Source organism: Erithacus rubecula (genome assembly GCF_903797595.1).
Source record: "Erithacus rubecula genome assembly, chromosome: 14".
In the NCBI taxonomy this organism is placed as follows: Eukaryota; Metazoa; Chordata; class Aves; order Passeriformes; family Muscicapidae; genus Erithacus; species Erithacus rubecula.
In genome coordinates, this window is record NC_136666.1 from 3,917,324 (window position 1) to 3,934,004 (window position 16,681).

Below are 16,681 nucleotides of genomic sequence, written 5' to 3' on the forward strand. Positions count from 1 at the left end.
TTCCTGAAAATTTCCTATAATGAGTAAATATTCTGTGGTGAAAATCAGCTCCTTTAACTTGAGGGGATCAGCCATAGTGAAAACTTGATGCATCTAAATTGTATCAGTCCTTCTACAAGTACCTAAATCTGTTATTTAATGTCTGTGCTGATCCTAAAGAAAAACAAATGGCACACCATTTAAGATTGATTTATTTTTTTTAGCATGTTAAAGTTATCTTATTTTCATTAAGTTTATTACAGTTCTGGTTTCTTTTTTTCAGTAGAACAATTGCTACCTCAACCCCCTTTTGATGTTGCTGGATCCTCACACACATCTTTAAGTGTCCACGTGTCACACAGATACTGGGCAGGATATTATCTTGTCCTCTAACATCACACTGATTATCAGAAACACAAAGTAAAGAGCAAACATGGTGAGCCCCAGTAGTTTGTTCATTTTCCATTTGCAGACAGCAATAGAGACAATCACAAACAGGAGCATGAGGAAAAGGAGAACAATTGCACAAAACAAACCATTGCTGCTGACTGCCACAGGGCTGAGGCCATTGAAGATAGAAAAAAGGAACCAGGGAACTGGCAGTCTGCAAGGAAAGGAAAAGTAATTTAAATAAATGTTTTAAGGCCATTCATTTTCTGCATCATAACTAAGCAATTTTTCCAAACTTTTACAGGGGGAAAAGAATGCACAATTGTATTCAATATAGCTCAGCATAAATCTAAACTGGATGTTGTTCTGTCAAAACTGCATTTGGATAATGCTTGCACTATCATACTACAATCAAAGAGTAAAATGGTTTGAAAATAATACCCAAGAATTAAGAGCCTTGGTGTGTGCTATAGTAAAGAAATGTCCTGATAGTTTAGGATGGGAGATTCAGGCACTGAGACTGCCCTTCACCAGAAGCTGAATGTCTCTGAGTGACCAGGTAAGGTCCCTGCCTTTATAGCCTGGACATTAGCCAAAGGTCTCTTGCATTTTCGTCTTGAAAAATTGGTCATTTTGTATTGGTTCAGAATTGGGTGAAGATAGTGGGCTGAGTTATAACAGTTTGTCCTTCCTGGCTGGCTTTGGGTTGAGTTTCTTCAAAAGAAAAAGGGTACTCAGCTGTCTTTCACTTAACTACAGCTAAAATGAATTAACTGGGGCATGTTTGGTTTCAGAGCAGGTAATTTTGTGTTTCAGAAGAAATGCACCTCATAGCATGGACCTGGTACTCACCCAACAGTGATGTCGAAGATGTTGCTGCCCACAGAACTGGACACAGCCATGTCCCCCAAGCCCTTCCTGGCCACAATGACACTGGTGATGAGGTCAGGGATGGAGGTGCCTGCTGCCAGTATGGTTAACCCCATAATCTCCTCTGATATCCCAATTGTTTCACCAACCTAATCAACACAACATTGGGTAGTGCTGTTAGCAATGGAACATGGAGTAATTGCTCTGTACAGTGTTAGGGTTTGTGCCATTATTGAGTTAAAATATGTCCCATAGTCCCATAAACGTGACAACATTTTACTGCTTTACAGAATGAAAAAGTTCCATTTTACTGTGTCTGTTGATTCTGGATTTGTAGTGTAGGAAATCTGACCACAGTGATGCCAGCACTGAGCCAAGGTCAAGTCAGCTACAGCACAATTTTCCTGTCCTCAGTCCTCTTCTGAATGTTGTCTACCTTTGCAAATTTATTATCAGCTGTGCAAGATCTCAGGGCCTTTGGAGATGACAGTCCTTGGATTTGTGGCATGATCAGATCTACTGTGCATGTGCAGTATATCACTCAATACAGACAGGGGGCTGATCCTATGAGATGGAAGTACTATTTCCCAGAATACCAGGGGAACATTAAGATGGGGGAATGAAGGTTATTTAGCAGCTTCCAGAATCAGAACCTATATTTTCCTAGAATTTTAATTAGGTAATGGATAATTATGTTCTGCACACAAACATCAGTGAAAAGTCAGAATTAAGATAAATCTTGATGATGCTTTTCCTTTCACTGATGCACAAACTCCCTTAGAAGCTCTCAGAAATGAATGAATCTTTGTCAAATCAAAAAAAGGAAATGAAAAATTCCCCTTTGGGTTCTAACAAAACAAAGTTGCTACTGTTGTGATGAATGACTGCATCTGTAATTTATCAGATAAAATGCCACAGTAGCACTGTCCCCTCTCTCCATCTACTTGTTCTGGAATGGGTATTTGCTGAAAGAACAAAACCTCTCACCTGGTGAGCCCACCACACCATGAGATAAGAGAATGCAGCAATCCAGAGGATGGATCCAAAAAATGTGATGACAAAGAATTTTTTTGACTCCTGTTGAAATCAAGTTTGAAAAGAAAAAAAAAATGTTTCAGGGAAGTTAATAGTCCCCATTGAAAACTGTTCAGCTGAAACACTTCATTGCAATTGATTGCTTTAACTTGGACCCTGGTCTCTATTTGCTGTTTGCTTGACCTGCAGTTGCTAGAATTTGTGATTTATTAAATTAAGTCTCTGGAATGACATTACACTGCAGCTGAGGCTCCTGTCCCACTCCCTGCAGCAGTAACAGCCCTTCAGCTATGCAAAGACTCCAGACATGGAAAAATGGACCCAGGGACTCTTGCCCAGAGGAAATCTATAGCTCAGTTAGTGTGACTCCAGTAGCAGAAAGAAGATAGATTCTTACTGGGTTTCTGACGTCAGGCAGAGTGCTCCAGAGAGGAAAGACAATGGGAAAGAGGAAAAGGTAAATTGCTTGTTTTGTCCTTGATTCTGGCCATTGCAGAGATAAGGGCTCATCGTTTTCATCATCCTCTGTGCTGTCACTGTCCTCCTGACTCTCAGAGCTGCTGTCATCTGAGGTGTCACTGCTTGATGGGGACTGTACCTCAGGTTAAAAAATCAGAAAGTCAATTCCCACACTAACAAGGAGCTGCAGTTACTCACCGAGGCCTCACCTGAGCAGAGCCCACATCTGTAACCTGCTGAGGGCAGCCTCAGCTCTTGTGGGACAGGACCCAGGCACACACCACCCCAGCACCTGGGTATTGTTAACTAATGGGCATCCATTAACTACAGCCACCTTTTAGGCACAAAACTAATATGTCCTAGTATGATGTCCTTGAAAAACCTTTTTTCATTTGACTGCCAAATAACATCACCCAAAAACAATTTGGGGAGCCAAACAGAACAGTCTGCTGCTGAGCACGGGACAGGCATGTGCTCTTATCCCCTGGAGTACCCTCTGGCCTCAGGAGAGTCATTTGAGGAGACATTACTATCCAGTATCACTTTGTGTCATAATTTGGACCCAATCTATGTTTGTAAGCCAAAGTGTTTCAGCCAGCATCTTAAATCACTACACCCAGAGGCTATTTATAGGTGCCAGTGACATGGGCTGGGTCCTGTCCCAACAGCTCTGGAGAGGGAAGAAGGAAAGTGCACATGAAGGTCAGCCAGGGTGGGCACTTAATGCATGTGCTCCTGATTTTGATACCTGTCCATCCTGTGCCACATCTGCCTCCTGTGTGTCCTTGCTGGGCTCAGATTCACTGGCAGGAGTTACCTTGACTGTGCTTGCTTTCTTTTCCTCTTCTGCAAAAGCAAGAAGAAGGAATGTTGGTGTCAGTCATCCTGGATGGGTGGTCACCATATCAGGGCACCACCTTCCCTGTGATCAGCAGGAGCTCTGAGTTCCCTACCACAATGGTAGCATTTCAGGTTAAATACTCTCTGATTGCTTAAGTTTGTTGTCTCCCTGACTGCTGTGATTGTGTTTGGTAAATCTGGGCAGAATTTGGATCACTTGGAGTAGAATGAGACCTTGGTGTTCCTCTGACCTTCCATGCAGAACTGCTGTAAGGAGCGCAAGGAAATACTAATTACCTCATCTACAGCTGATGAGCATTTCTTGGTTTGTTCCTGGATTCTGAAGACTGAATTAAAACCATCCTTAAAACTCAGAAAGGATATCAAGCTTTGCTTCTCAGGTTTCCCCCCCCAGCTCCCCTTTCCCTCCATAGACCAAAGCATTTTCCAGGGACTTGATACTCTTCAAGGCTTCTGAGAAATGACCGGGATGTGCTGCCAGACTTTAATTCCTGATCGCTTGGTGGGTATTCAAAAGCAAATAGGAAAGTGCTGACACATACAAGGAAATAGCTGCAATGTCCTGCTGTTCCTGCATTAACCTGCAGAGCCAAGAGGAACACAGAAACCTCTGTGGGAACAGAGCAGAAATACGGATAACACAGAGCAGGGATGAGGGACTGAAGTCAGTGCAGTGTTTAAAGCACGAACCAAGAATTTACTCAGGTTTTAAGCAGTGTTATTCTCAAGTTTGGGCTCAGCTCTGGGAGGTGCTCAGATGCCTGTGTTCTCTGGAACTGGAACCTTTCACATAAAAGTTTCTTGGTGTTCAAAATCTCCAGCCTTGCTGGCAGCACAAGTCTGTGTTGTAGCAGAGGTCAGCTCTGGCTCCAAGGCAGCCTTTGTGTCAGGAGTGACAGAGAAAACAACAAAAAAATATTAAACTGGCAGAGGGCAGATCTAGGTTAAATGTTAGATTAGAAATTCTTCCCTGCAAGTGTGGTGAGGCCCTGGCACAGGATGCCAGAGAAGCTGTGGTTGCTCCATCCCTGGCAGTGTTCAAAGGCAGGTTGGACAGGGCTTGGAGCAGCTTGGCATAGTGGAAGGTGTCCCTGCTCATGGCAGGGGGTGGTCTCTAGGGTTGTTTCCAATCCAAACCATTATATCCTTCTGTGATTCTATTAAAGGAAGGGTGCACAGGTCCTTGGAATTGATACAGACAGTGTGATGATTTCCTCTGGAGAAACCTGCTGTGCCCTTCTGCAAGTGTGTGAAGGTACTTTGTTTGCAGGATCTGCCAAAGACCAGCAGCACCCAAGTGCTGTCTGCAATGCCCTGATTTCCCTCCTGCACTGTTCCATGGCCGTTTCCAGTCCATCCTTGTAGCTCTCCCTGCCCTGCCTCACTAACAGCTCCTCTGGGGATGGCTTCTCCTGCCCACGTGCATGGATTGATTTCTGCTGCATTGTTACAGCAGCCATCTGTGCCCAGTAACAGCACAAAATTTGTGATAGACCCCTGGGTTTCTTTGCCAGCCCTTGGGCTTTGCATGCTGCAAAGGTGAGGGCTTGCAGTGCACAAGGCAAGCAGTGCTGGCTCTTCCTGCACTCACCTGGCTGGGAGCCTTGTCCTTCCAGGGTCTCAGCCTTGGCCTTGGCAATCTTGCTCAGGATATCAACCCTGTCTTTAAATTTTGCTGTGGGTGAGAAGGACATGATCATCAGGGGCTGTCACTGCAGAACCCCCCTGGACCTGCCTCCCCCAACACACACATGCTCTTGCCCCCTTCCTCCTGCAGGTGCTACCCCAGGGGTTGTTCTGACTGTGAGCCCAGGTTTTGGTTGCTATTAGTTGGTCATAGCTGTTGTATTTAACTGCTTAGTGCTACAGCAATTATACCAGCAATTTGACATGGAACTATTTAAGGAGAATCTAGAGGAATGAGAAATCCTTTCCAGGTTAGTAAAACAGAGGATATCTGTACCTCATAGGAAGAAAATGCAGAAAGAACAGAGGGGGAGTTTTGGTGCAATATCATCTTGTTCCAAATGGACTATTGATTTTTTTTCTAGGCTAGATTATGAGCAAACTAAAAATGACACCTTCCTCCTGCCATGTGGCTGTTGAAGAGGCTTTGGGGTGCTGCTTACAGCTTGGGGACCTGATGGGAATGGAAAATAAACACTTTTTATGTTCCAGTTCCATGGAAAATGATTGATTTTTCTAAGTATACAAAAGTATCTCCTGCTGGAGCTGATCTAAATTCCTAGTATCCAGGTTCAGCATGGTCCAGGCTGTCTGAGAGATGATCTTCACCAGCAGAGGTCTGGTGCTTTCTTTCTGGGACTGCTCAGGGCCTCTTCAACTGTAAACCAAGCTCTGCTTTACTCAGCTGAGCTGGTTTTTTTACCAGTTTACAGTGAACTGTGAAACTGTGTGTCTCTATTGTTGTTTTTTGCTCAAATATCTTATTGACTATCATTGAAAGTGATGAAAATAGAACAAAATGGGGCTTTTCTCTGAGCCCAATCTATGTCCCCTGATGAGCTGCACTCCCAATGACTGAGAGTCACTGGGTTTGCACATGGGCAGGAGCCACATGGAATTTGGCAATACTGTGTTTGGCTTGTGTGCAGGGCTGTAAATTAATTTCCTCTGAATGTTTTATCACACTGATTTAATCTGCTGTGTTGTTGACTACATACCCAGAAGGTGCTGTTGTCATATGCCTCAAGGGCAGGGCCCTGCCACTTTATTAATCACAGTGACATTGAGATAATAGAAATAGCAGGTCCAGCCATGTGGGCAAAACTATTGTTCAGAGCTGAATCTTGTAAAAATCAGTAAATTCTGCTGTATGCCCAACAACTGGGGGCAGCTCAGACATTCAGTCTGCTCTGGTGAAATTCCTGCTATTGTCTGACAGAAACATCTTTCACAATCTGGGATTTCCACTGAGCACTGGAATGGCTGGAGTGAGATGAAATGATCATGGAGTACCAGAATGGTTTGGGTTGGAAGGGACCATCCAGTCCCATCCCCTGCCATGAGCAGGGACACCTTCCACTGTCCCAGGGTGCTCCAAGTCCTGTCCAACCTGGCCTTGGACACTTCCAGGGATCCAGGGGCAGCCACAGCTTCTCTGGGCAACTGTGCCAAGGCATCACCACCCTTGAAGGTAAGAATTTCTTACCTAAATGATAATTTCTTCTCCTTTGAGAAGATGGCTGGGACTTAAGAGCCTGACTCTTCCATGCTCCTTGTCAATAAGTTCACTGGAGGGGATGTGAAGTGTTGGCTTCCTTTCCCCTGTGCACAAGCACATCCCTCAGTGCAGGGTAGAGCTTTTGCTCCCAGTCTCCTCTAAGCACTGGGCAATGCATCCTTCTGTTTAGCTTTTCCCTGAAACTGCTGCAAAAGCTCCTGTCAGCAGGGTCAGGCTCAGCCTGAGATTATGGAAATTCAAGCTCCTGGCTTGCTGCCCTCAGCCAGGCCAGGGGCTGGGAGCACGAGAGGAGCCCGGGAGCATCTCTGTCAGCATAAACAGATTAGACCCAGGCCACTGCCCACTTCAGCCTCGTTTAAAAGGGTGATAATTCCCCTGGCACACAATTGCTGCAGGAGGACTGAGACTGGAGGCAGAGCTGGCTCTAAACTGGCCAGACCTGCAGGTCAGCACGGGGAGGAAGGATGTCCACAAGCTCAGTCTGTGCTGTGCTGGATCAGCTGTGCAGGGCAGTGTCCCTCAGTCCTCTGGGGCATTCACTGCTGGCAACTCTGTCTCCAGGGCTGAGAGCCCATCACACAGGACTTGTCAAGTGGCCCTGAGATGCTCTCTAGAATTCTTGTCCAATGAATTGACAGCATCCAGGATGGATTTCAAGTGGTAGCTGAGCTTCTACCTTGAATTTGGTTCTTATATTTAATTCACTCTTTGGGTCTAATATTCAGTCTAACAGGATTGACAAAACAACCAGCAATGATGATTTTTTCCTATATAATTTGGCATGAACCTAAAGGATTTAGAGATTCTGCTGTATAAAAGTGAAAGTATGGAAAAAAGTCTTGTGATTCCTTTTTCCCCTCTGTATCATCATTCTCTTACAACAAATGATGGAATGCTAATGAAGCAAGGAGAAGCTGTAGCTGCCTTCAGCCTTCTCTAGCCTGCAAAACTGCTCACTGCTCTGGTCTAATTTCCAAAATCATTACCTTGTTAACTGGGGCATAGTGAGGGCAGACAGCTCTGACAACCTCTCTGCTGGAGTCTTTTGCTTAATTCAAAAGGAAATATAGGCTTCTGCCTTGTTCCTTGTGTGACTAGAGTTTAAAGAGTCTGGTGGTTCAGAAATTAGATGGTTCCTGAGCATTTCCAAAATCCTTGTTCCCTTTAATTCCCCGATAGTTCCCTCTGATGTCTAATGGGATGCTCTGGAAAAGATCTCGTGCTCTTCTTCTACTCACTTTCACGGGAAGTGGGGAAAAGGACAAAAGAACAAAGTTGCTAGAAATTCCTAATTTAAAAAAGGCATATTGAAAGTAAAAGGTTCTATGAAAAATATAATTCAGGATGCCATGTAAATATCAGAACTTCTGAAGTAAACACGTAGTCACCTGAGACAAAGAATGCAATCCACTCTTCAAAAGAGAAATTTTGTTTCACACAAGGAATGTTGCAGCTTTGTGTTTCACACTTCTGTATTTCCAAGACCTCTGCCCCTGAAATTTGGGTTTGGAGGCCCAGTGCCAGCGGCTTCTTTTATGTTTTGGACCTTGCTGCCCTGAAACCACTTCTGTGCTGCACAAATAAAAAGTGAGGGCAGCTGAAAGAAGGAAACCCTACTCTGATTGCAGCAGGTCCAGTGAAGAACTGCTGAGTAATTGTTGGCAACCTTTTCCTTCTGTCGAGTGCTCATTTCCACAGCCTGTAAGTGCTGATGCTACAGGCCTTGGCAAGAAGGAACAAGGGCCCTTGAGGAAATATAAATTGCTTTGGGATCATCTTCTATGTGGCAGCCTAATTACAGAAATGTGCCTGGTACAAAGAGTGCTGCACACACAGCAAAGGGAGGTGTTGGTGATCAATGGGAAGAAGGCACAGCTGTCTCCAGGGTCTCACAGGGCTGCAGGGCTGTTAGCACAGGACTAGGAACTATTAACATGTCAGAACACAAGACCTCATATGCCTTGGCAGGTTCAAATCCTTTTCTAGATGCTTCCTTGGGATGTCATTTCATGTCTTGGGCCAAGCTCCTCATGGCACTTAGGTTTCTCAGTTTATGGATAAATTCCTTTTCTCCAGACTCCCTTTTCTTCATGTAGGAATTTATCAGATTCAGGAGTATCTCCTACAAGGGCCCCAGGATGTGGCACATGGGCTCCTTGATTCTGACTGCTGAGCTGCTGTAATATCAGTAATTTTATTATATTTTTTAAGACTCTGTCTCTTTTCTCACAGCCTTGAGTGGAGCAGGCACGTAGCCGGGGCAGAGGTTTTGCCATTAACTCGGTGACATTAGTGAGATAAAGGGTCTGGAATATAAAGCCCCCCTGGAGAGGCTGTGGCAGCCCATGGCCGCGCCCCGCACGGTCCCTGCGGTGTCAGACCCACATAGGCACGGTCACACTCCCACCTAGTGGCTGCCGCACTCACACGGGAACTCAGTCCTGCCGGGCTGAGCTTGGATGTCAGCGAGAATTTCTGCACCCAAAGGGCTCTCAAGCCCTGGCACAGGTAGTCACCATCCCTGGAGGGATTTAAAGGATGTGTAGAAGGGGCACTGGCCTTGGCAGTGCTGGGGGAACAGCTGGACTTGATGATCTTAAAGGTCTTTTTCAACCTAAATGAGTCTGTGATTCTGTGTAATAAGTAGCGAAGTTTTCTCTGAGAGAAGATCCAAACTGGTCCCCCAACACTGTTTATTCCATATTCTTCAGCAAGGACAGTGACTTGCAACTGGATGGAAAGCTCCCAGCAGCTTATTCTGGGCTGAACTGGCTGGAGCTCTCCTTGGCCTGGGCTGCCAACCGCAGCCCCCCCACAGCTTTCCTACTGAGGGGTCCCAGAGTTTCATCAGGGTCACCAACCTGGACCAGAAAGCCAAGCTGGTGGAGGTCTGGGGTGGGCAGATACTGCACAGAGACATTTAGACGTATGGGAAGGATAAGAAGGTGCTAAGAGGTCTCTGAATGGCAGCAGCCCCTCAATTATGGCACTTTCTAATGCTCAAGGTATGGCACATCCTCCTGGAAGGTTTTGGGTCTATCCTGGTGCTGATGATACAACCTTTTGGAGGCACAGGAGGCAAGGAGCAAACCCTGAGGAGTCTGGCTCTTGTTAAGCTACTGTTCATAACACATTGGGCACCTTCACTGGAATCTGTCAGAGCAGACACTGATCTGCCTTGCTGTCCTCCTGCAACCTCCTTTGTTCCCTGGATCAGTTTGTGCAGCTGGGATTCTGATCTGGAGAGTCCTCTTTGTAACCTCTGTGAGGGACACGAGAGGTGTTGATCTGCTTAGCTTCAATCTCTCTTTGAATGGGCAGCAGATAATCTCTTTAGAACAAGTAGGGCAGTGGAGGGATGGGGCATGTGCCAAACTAGGAAAGAAAATCTTAAAAATGTTTTCTTTTTAATGTGCTTCACTATTTCTTTGAAAACAAACCTTTACAGTGTGATTTGATTAAAGTTAATATAAAGCAAAATATTAAAAGGCTGTGTACTAGTCTGTCTGGAGATGAGGCTTCTCTCCAACCTGGGCATTTTAAAAGAGGTTTTGGGCCTGAGCTGGTCCTTCCCTGGCCCTGGGGAGCTGCCCATTGCATGCACAGGGCTGTGGGCAAACTGTGCTATGGCAGTGATGATGATTGCTGGGCTTTTAGAGGTGTCAGCCTGAATCACATAAAATTTGCCTCACCATCATGATTAGAATCTCAGCTGTGATTTTAACCAATGTCAAAAATATAATTCTTCAAGGGGTTTAACCTCTTTTTGTGTTGTTGTTTCAGGGCCGAGGCCTGAGATAAAAAAAGGAAGATGAGACATGTCATGGAATGGAGGAAGCCTGTAACTCACGTTTGCTGCCCCTGCAGTCAGAGAGACAGCAGAGATGGGGGATGTCACCACTTCCAGGAAACCCCAGCAGCAGCAGCTGCCACCAGAGCAGCAACCAGCTTGCCACAGGAAAAGTACATATGGCAGGACCAACACGTGAGGTGTTTGTCCTTGCCAGCCATGTGATCAGAAGGGGCACATCCCATCGCCACAGAGCTCCATCTGTGGTACTCAGCTGCACCCCAAGGGTGAGTTGCTGACCCCAAAATACTGATTATACTCCCAGTGACACCACTCAGGGCTGTGAACCCAAGGCTCTGTGGTGTGGAGCATCCACTCACCTTCTGCCAGGGGGTCCAGGGTGTGGATCATGAGCTGGACGATGGTGCCGCGCATCTGGGAGTTGTGCAGGGAGGCCGAGCTGCTGCCCCGCTGCAGGACTGGCCCAGGCTGTGGGAAGGCACAAAGCCAGTCAGGTCCAGCTTCCTTGTCCTCTACATCAGACAGGGCCTCTCCAGGCCATGGGGCAGCAATTCAACAGCAGCAGAGGAATCAGCTGTTCAGTGTTTGCTATGGGAAAGGACAGACCTTGCCAGCCTCTGCTATGAGAGTCCAGAAAGAAATTTGGCCACAAAACCTGGTAAGAAGAGTCACTTTCTGAATTGTTATATGCCTGTTTTATAGCAGAGAATGAGCAGTTAAATTCTAGTTAAATCCACCTGGGAATCCTGAGCTGTCTCTCAGATTTTATAAAAATTCTTTTAAGGACAAGATTCAGCCAAGTGTCCTCTTAAGCAAACTGTGGTCATTGTGCCTGATATGACACAGGCTTTGGTCCAGGTTTCTTGACATGGGAGTTGACACTTTTATTTATGACCTGACATGGGGAGAGATTCAAAATCCTATGACTTTAGATCCCTGTAAAGTTGCTTAGACCTACCTGAAGCTTTCTCACTTCTGGTGGCTTCATTGTTCCATCATCTACAACAGCTCTGGTGCTTGTCTGCAAACAATGAAGAACAGAAATGACCAATCACCTCTGCTGCTTCAGCATCTAATGATCCTTCAGGCTGCTGCCTGTGTAGAAGTGGCACAGTGGCACAAATGTCCATGGATGTTGCTGAAAGAGCCAAAGCCATGAGCCTCCTTAAAGCCATTGGTTTCTGAGAAAAACAGGACCTCCCAGTGAGGATGCAGACACCTGGGGGCAGGCTCACAACTGATTCCTGTAGCTACAGACAGAGCCAGACTTCATCCCCAAACATCTGTATCCTTACTCATTTTCCAGCAGAGTGAAGGTGCAAAGGGGATTTTTACAATGATTAGCATTACTTTCCTTCATTTATTATTTCTGTGATTATTTTTTCCCAAGGGATAGGTTCAGCAGCCCTCTGTTATGCTACTAAACATTAGTGAGAGTTCTCTGGAAACTTCAAGTGCAGGGCTGGATTCAATTTGTGATGCTTGGTGATGTTGACAGTGATGTGTGTGTGTCTCTGCAGTTTCTTGCATGTGTATCTCACTGGATAACCCAGGAGCTTTCAGGACTCCCAGCTATGAGCACTGGCTGAACAACAAATCAGGAGTAGGAAAGAAGCAGTTTCTCAATTCTGAGTCACTTCAAGTATCCTCACTCTCCTTTATCTGCTTCCTTCCTTTCCTTAAATGATATGGAGTACTAGGATGGGAATGCAAAGCATGCTTGAGGGCCAGGGACACATCTGACTAGCAGAGCATGCAGTGCCAGGGGACAGTTTGAAATCTGCTGGAATGGCATTGGGTTTGAGCACTTCAGTCTGGCTGTCAAATACTGCCCAGGAGAGCAGGAATGGTTGCTAAAGCTGCCAGATGCCTTTCTGTGCTGCTCATCAGGTAATGAGTGATATCATCAGCATCCCAGCAACACATCTGGCTTCAGGGAGGGAAAAGAGAATTTCCTCCAACATCTCTCAGCTGCAAGAAGCTGGGACAGAAGCCTTACTCCCTGTTTACCATAATTGTCTGATCTTATTTCCAGACCAAGAATGTGCTTCTGCAAGTGTTCTTTTTGAAACTTCTTTACAACAACCAAATAAGCAAAATACCACACACGTCTTTGAAAGCAGCTGAGATATTCAGTAATTTCACAGGTAGAACCCCCTTTTAGTGATGTTCTCTAATTTCTTAGAAACTCTCTAGTTTGCATTTCCCCCATTCTAAAACCGTAATTATTGACCAGTACCCATATTCTGAGGTTCAAATATGTGCTTTGTGAAGGAGATGCAGGGGTTTTTTTTGTGGTTTGCACTAGAAAGTTATTTCCAACTTGCCCTCTGAACTCTAAGAACACCAACCTTCTGCATATGCTCTGGTGATGCTGCCTGCACAGCATTTAGCTTCTTTTTCAGCTCCTGCTTCACCCATTGCTCTAGGAACACATTCTGTTTCATGGTGAACACGTATGTGGCATAGGCAGTCAGTAAAAGGAGGCTTTCCCACCAATCAATGACACTGTCTAGGAAAAACAGGATGAGCATCAGTAAGTCTACAATGTAGAATGAGACGTCTCTAAATAAGGGCCACCATGTCAGGTGGAGTATCTGCCTTGAGAAGAGGGCACAGGTGCCAATGACAAAGAGGATATTAAACACTGCTGAGCCCACAATGGTACCGATGCCGACATTGCTGTGGGAGATGAAGACACCTATGAGGGACGTGAAGAGTTCTGGTGCTGATCCACCTGCTGCCATGAAGGTGGCTCCAGCCACATCTTCAGAGATCTGCAACTTCTCAGTGATCACTCCCAAAGCAGGGACAAAATACTCATCACACACTATGGCCAAGGCCACAAACACATACATCATGCCAAAGATGTGAAGTACAACCCACCCTTGTCTGCGTTCTTCCACACTGAACAGGTCCTGGGGGTATTCTCCTTTGGACTCATAGGGTGGTTTTTCATCTGGGGAGCTTTCACTGGCATTTTCTTGCTGTGGTGTTGTACCCACTGATGTAGGGATGGGCACAGTTGGCTCAGGATCCACATAGATACAGTGCCTTATTTTGGGTGCTGTGGCATTGCCTCTTACAGCAGTCTTGTTGCTGGGGAGGTCCCTGGAAGTCACTCTGACAGGGTCCATGGGTTGGGGGGCTCTGTGTGATGCTGGAAGGGCAGAGGGGCTGAACTGGAGCTGGTAGAAAGAGAGGACCAGCACTATGGAAAGCAAGAAGATGATTTGGTTCCTCCGTAGCCGCCTCCTCCGTGGTAAATGCATTTCCTAAAGGTTCAAAACTCAGGCCAGTGTCCAGAAGCCACTGAAGACTTCACTTGGTCAGCAGTTTGCTGATCTGGAACATCAGGAGTGGAACTGCACAGCACAAAATGGGGAATCCTGCAAAAGAAAATACGGTGTGAAAAACAAAGTACTGCAATTTTCCACCATTTGGGCAGCAACGCTTCACTGACTTCTTGTTTATTTTTCAATAAAAAGAAATGGACTTAAGTGAGTAAAGAGAGATCTAGATCCAGGTTTAAATCTATTTTTTAAATATGACTGTAGGTTATGCTGATTAATAATCAAAGGTTTGGCTTATTTGAGAGGAGTTGGCTGAGACAGTCCAATCCAAGCTGAATTCTCAGGAGCTGGCAAGGACTATATTTACCAGGGTCCATTTGTTACTCTCTAATATTATCAATTGGGTCAGTGTTCTTCAGGAGAAGTGGATATGGCTTCTGTCAAGGAACCAACTTTAAATTGCTAAAATTGATGCTCTGAGGACAAGACCAAGCTGTTCAAACCTCCCTCCTAAACCAGTTATTCACCAAAATAACCTCAGGAGGATGAAAACTGGTTTAGAGTTCCCAGTGATGCTACTCCATGGCTTTCCAGCCTTTCACTCCCCAGGAAACTATCCAAGCAAGGGTGAGTTTTTCCTTTCAGTTTGAGCAGAGGGTGAGGAAGATGTGGTTCTAGTAAAAGTGGGGGTGCTGAGCAGCCTTTTTGTTTCTATGACTACATCTTTCCATGGGGTTTCTGTAGAAATCAGAACTGGCAAAGTGGAATTCTAATCATACCTTTTATTAGGGGGTAATTAGCATACCTTGCATAATTATGTGAACAGCATTTAAAGAGGGAGAGAAATTGTAAATGCCAGAGTGACCGTCCCTGCAGCTGTGGCAGCACAGGGACAGGGATTTGGGGCTGGACAGAATTTACCCTTCAGCACTGCTTGAATGTTTCACCTTAGAATGACACTCTTCATGGATTCTTTTTTCCCCAGAGTGGGCATGTTACATTATTCTTTAGCTGTGAATTACTCTTTAGATGTGAATCATAGTTTGCTAAACCGTTCTCAGATAAGCTCAGCATGCAAGTTACCACACATTTACCCTCTTGCATAACACTCAGGGAAGTTATCAACCTAAATTTCTTGCAAAACAGGCAATCTTAATTTAAATAGCTGGCAGGATCACTAAGGCAACAGTAGGAGAGGGTCATGGGAGTACCTAGATAAATAGATGATACAAGCTTTGCTTTTCATGCATAAAAAGAAAATAAACATACATGTGACAGAACTGCACAACAGGTATAACAAATGCATGTTATGAGAAAATAACTCTCTGTAACAAGGACAGGAGAGTTAAAAGGATGGCACAGAGAGAATGCAGTTATGCACACGCTCCTATTTAAACATTTGTTTTATTTCTCCTCTCCAAATCAAGCTGCTTAAAAAAGACATCCAAAGCTAGGATCAGTTCTAAGAGCTCCTCAGCCTTTCACAATTCCTGACCAGAGAAATTGTTTCTCTAGTCTTGTATGTTTAGGTCAACTCCTATAAACTCCTTTTCTCACCTCCAGTCTCAGTAACACGAGAACCAAAGCAATCCCACAAACCTCCCCAGCCTACCTTCCAAAGGTCTGTCCAGGAGGAAGGGGAGTTCCAGCAGTTGAGTGTAGTGCTGGAAGCTTCTTTGGTACTTAACAGTCAGATGGGAGATGCTGTTGCAGAGACGGGCAGGTGAAAATGATCCCATTTTCAGGATGTGTCCTCTGCCGGCAGAGCCCTAAAACAAGAGCAGGTCAGGTGTGAAGGACATGTTAGTGGAGGAATTCCCAATCCAGTTTAATACCCGCAGCCCCTAAGAAGATTAAATAGTATTGTATAGATTTGGGTCTATCTCTGAAGCCAATACCTTTGTCTGCTACCACAGGTTATTCTCAGTGTGAGGGCAGGTGATTATCCCCTTCACAAACTCCTGGACTGAAGCACCAGCCATGGGCACGGATCACCCTCACGGCACTGGCAGCGGGTAAATCACATTTATAAACACTTCTAAACAAGGCACATGGAGCTGTATTTTGAGGCATCTCCTATGGCTGATAGGCCAGATGCCAGACAAGCAGCTCTGCTGGTCTTTGCCACAGTATGTGTCTACTTTGCAGACCCAGAGGGAGGTTTAAAACTCACTGACTCCTGGAAAAATCCCTCAGGGCTTGTGCCAGGAGGGAGGGAGCAGGGACCTGGGGATGTGCAGTCCCGCAGGGGAAGAAATAACAATATCCCTGGCCAAGGACTTAACAGCCACAACAATCTAATAATCAGATTTATCGCAGGGAAATTAGAGAATTATGATTTGATTTTGAGTCCCTCATGCCAAGAAGCACATGAAGTTGCTGGAGCATGTCCAGGGAAGGGAACGGAGCTGGGAAGGGTCTGGAGCAGCTGAGGGGCTCAGCCTGGAGAAGAGGAGCTCAGGAGGGACCCTGTGGCTCTGCACAACTCCCTGAGAGGAGCGGACAGCCGGGGGGATTTGGGATCTGCTCCCAGGGACCAGGGACAGGAGGAGAGGGAACAGACTCGAGTTGTGCCATGGGAGGTTTAGGTTGGATATTAGGGAAATGTTCTCTGCTGAAAGCTTTGTTCAGCACTGGAACAGGCTGCCCAGGGCAGCGGTGGAGTCCCCATCCCTGGAGAGATTTAAAAGCTCTACAGATGTGGCGCCTGGGGACGTGGCTTATGGTGGCCTTGGCAGTGCTGGGGGAATAGTGGGAATTGATGGCTTTAGAGGGCTT

The 16,681-nt window shown here is 45.7% G+C and overlaps 1 protein-coding gene across 3 annotated transcripts; it reads right to left on the bottom strand.

The window, feature by feature from the left end:
* Positions 1-201: 201 nt before the first annotated feature.
* On the bottom strand, positions 202-16,025 carry SLC24A1 (solute carrier family 24 member 1). 3 transcript variants are annotated; one of them, XM_079318199.1, is made up of 11 exons: positions 15,802-16,025; positions 15,516-15,672; positions 12,962-13,999; positions 11,569-11,631; positions 10,970-11,078; positions 5,186-5,269; positions 3,482-3,579; positions 2,672-2,866; positions 2,227-2,316; positions 1,222-1,388; positions 202-583 (listed from the first exon to the last, which is right to left on the bottom strand). In XM_079318199.1, the coding sequence occupies exons 3-11, from the start codon at positions 13,880-13,882 to the stop codon at positions 334-336; spliced, it is 1,977 nt and encodes a 658-aa protein (XP_079174325.1). In that variant the 5' UTR covers positions 13,883-13,999; positions 15,516-15,672; positions 15,802-16,025; the 3' UTR covers positions 202-333. The 3 variants fall into 3 exon arrangements, with proteins under 3 accessions (XP_079174325.1, XP_079174323.1, XP_079174324.1); XM_079318197.1 differs by having other exon boundaries at positions 2,672-2,872; XM_079318198.1 differs by lacking the exon at positions 15,802-16,025 and having other exon boundaries at positions 2,672-2,872; positions 15,516-15,693.
* Between the last annotated feature and the right edge of the window lie 656 nt (positions 16,026-16,681).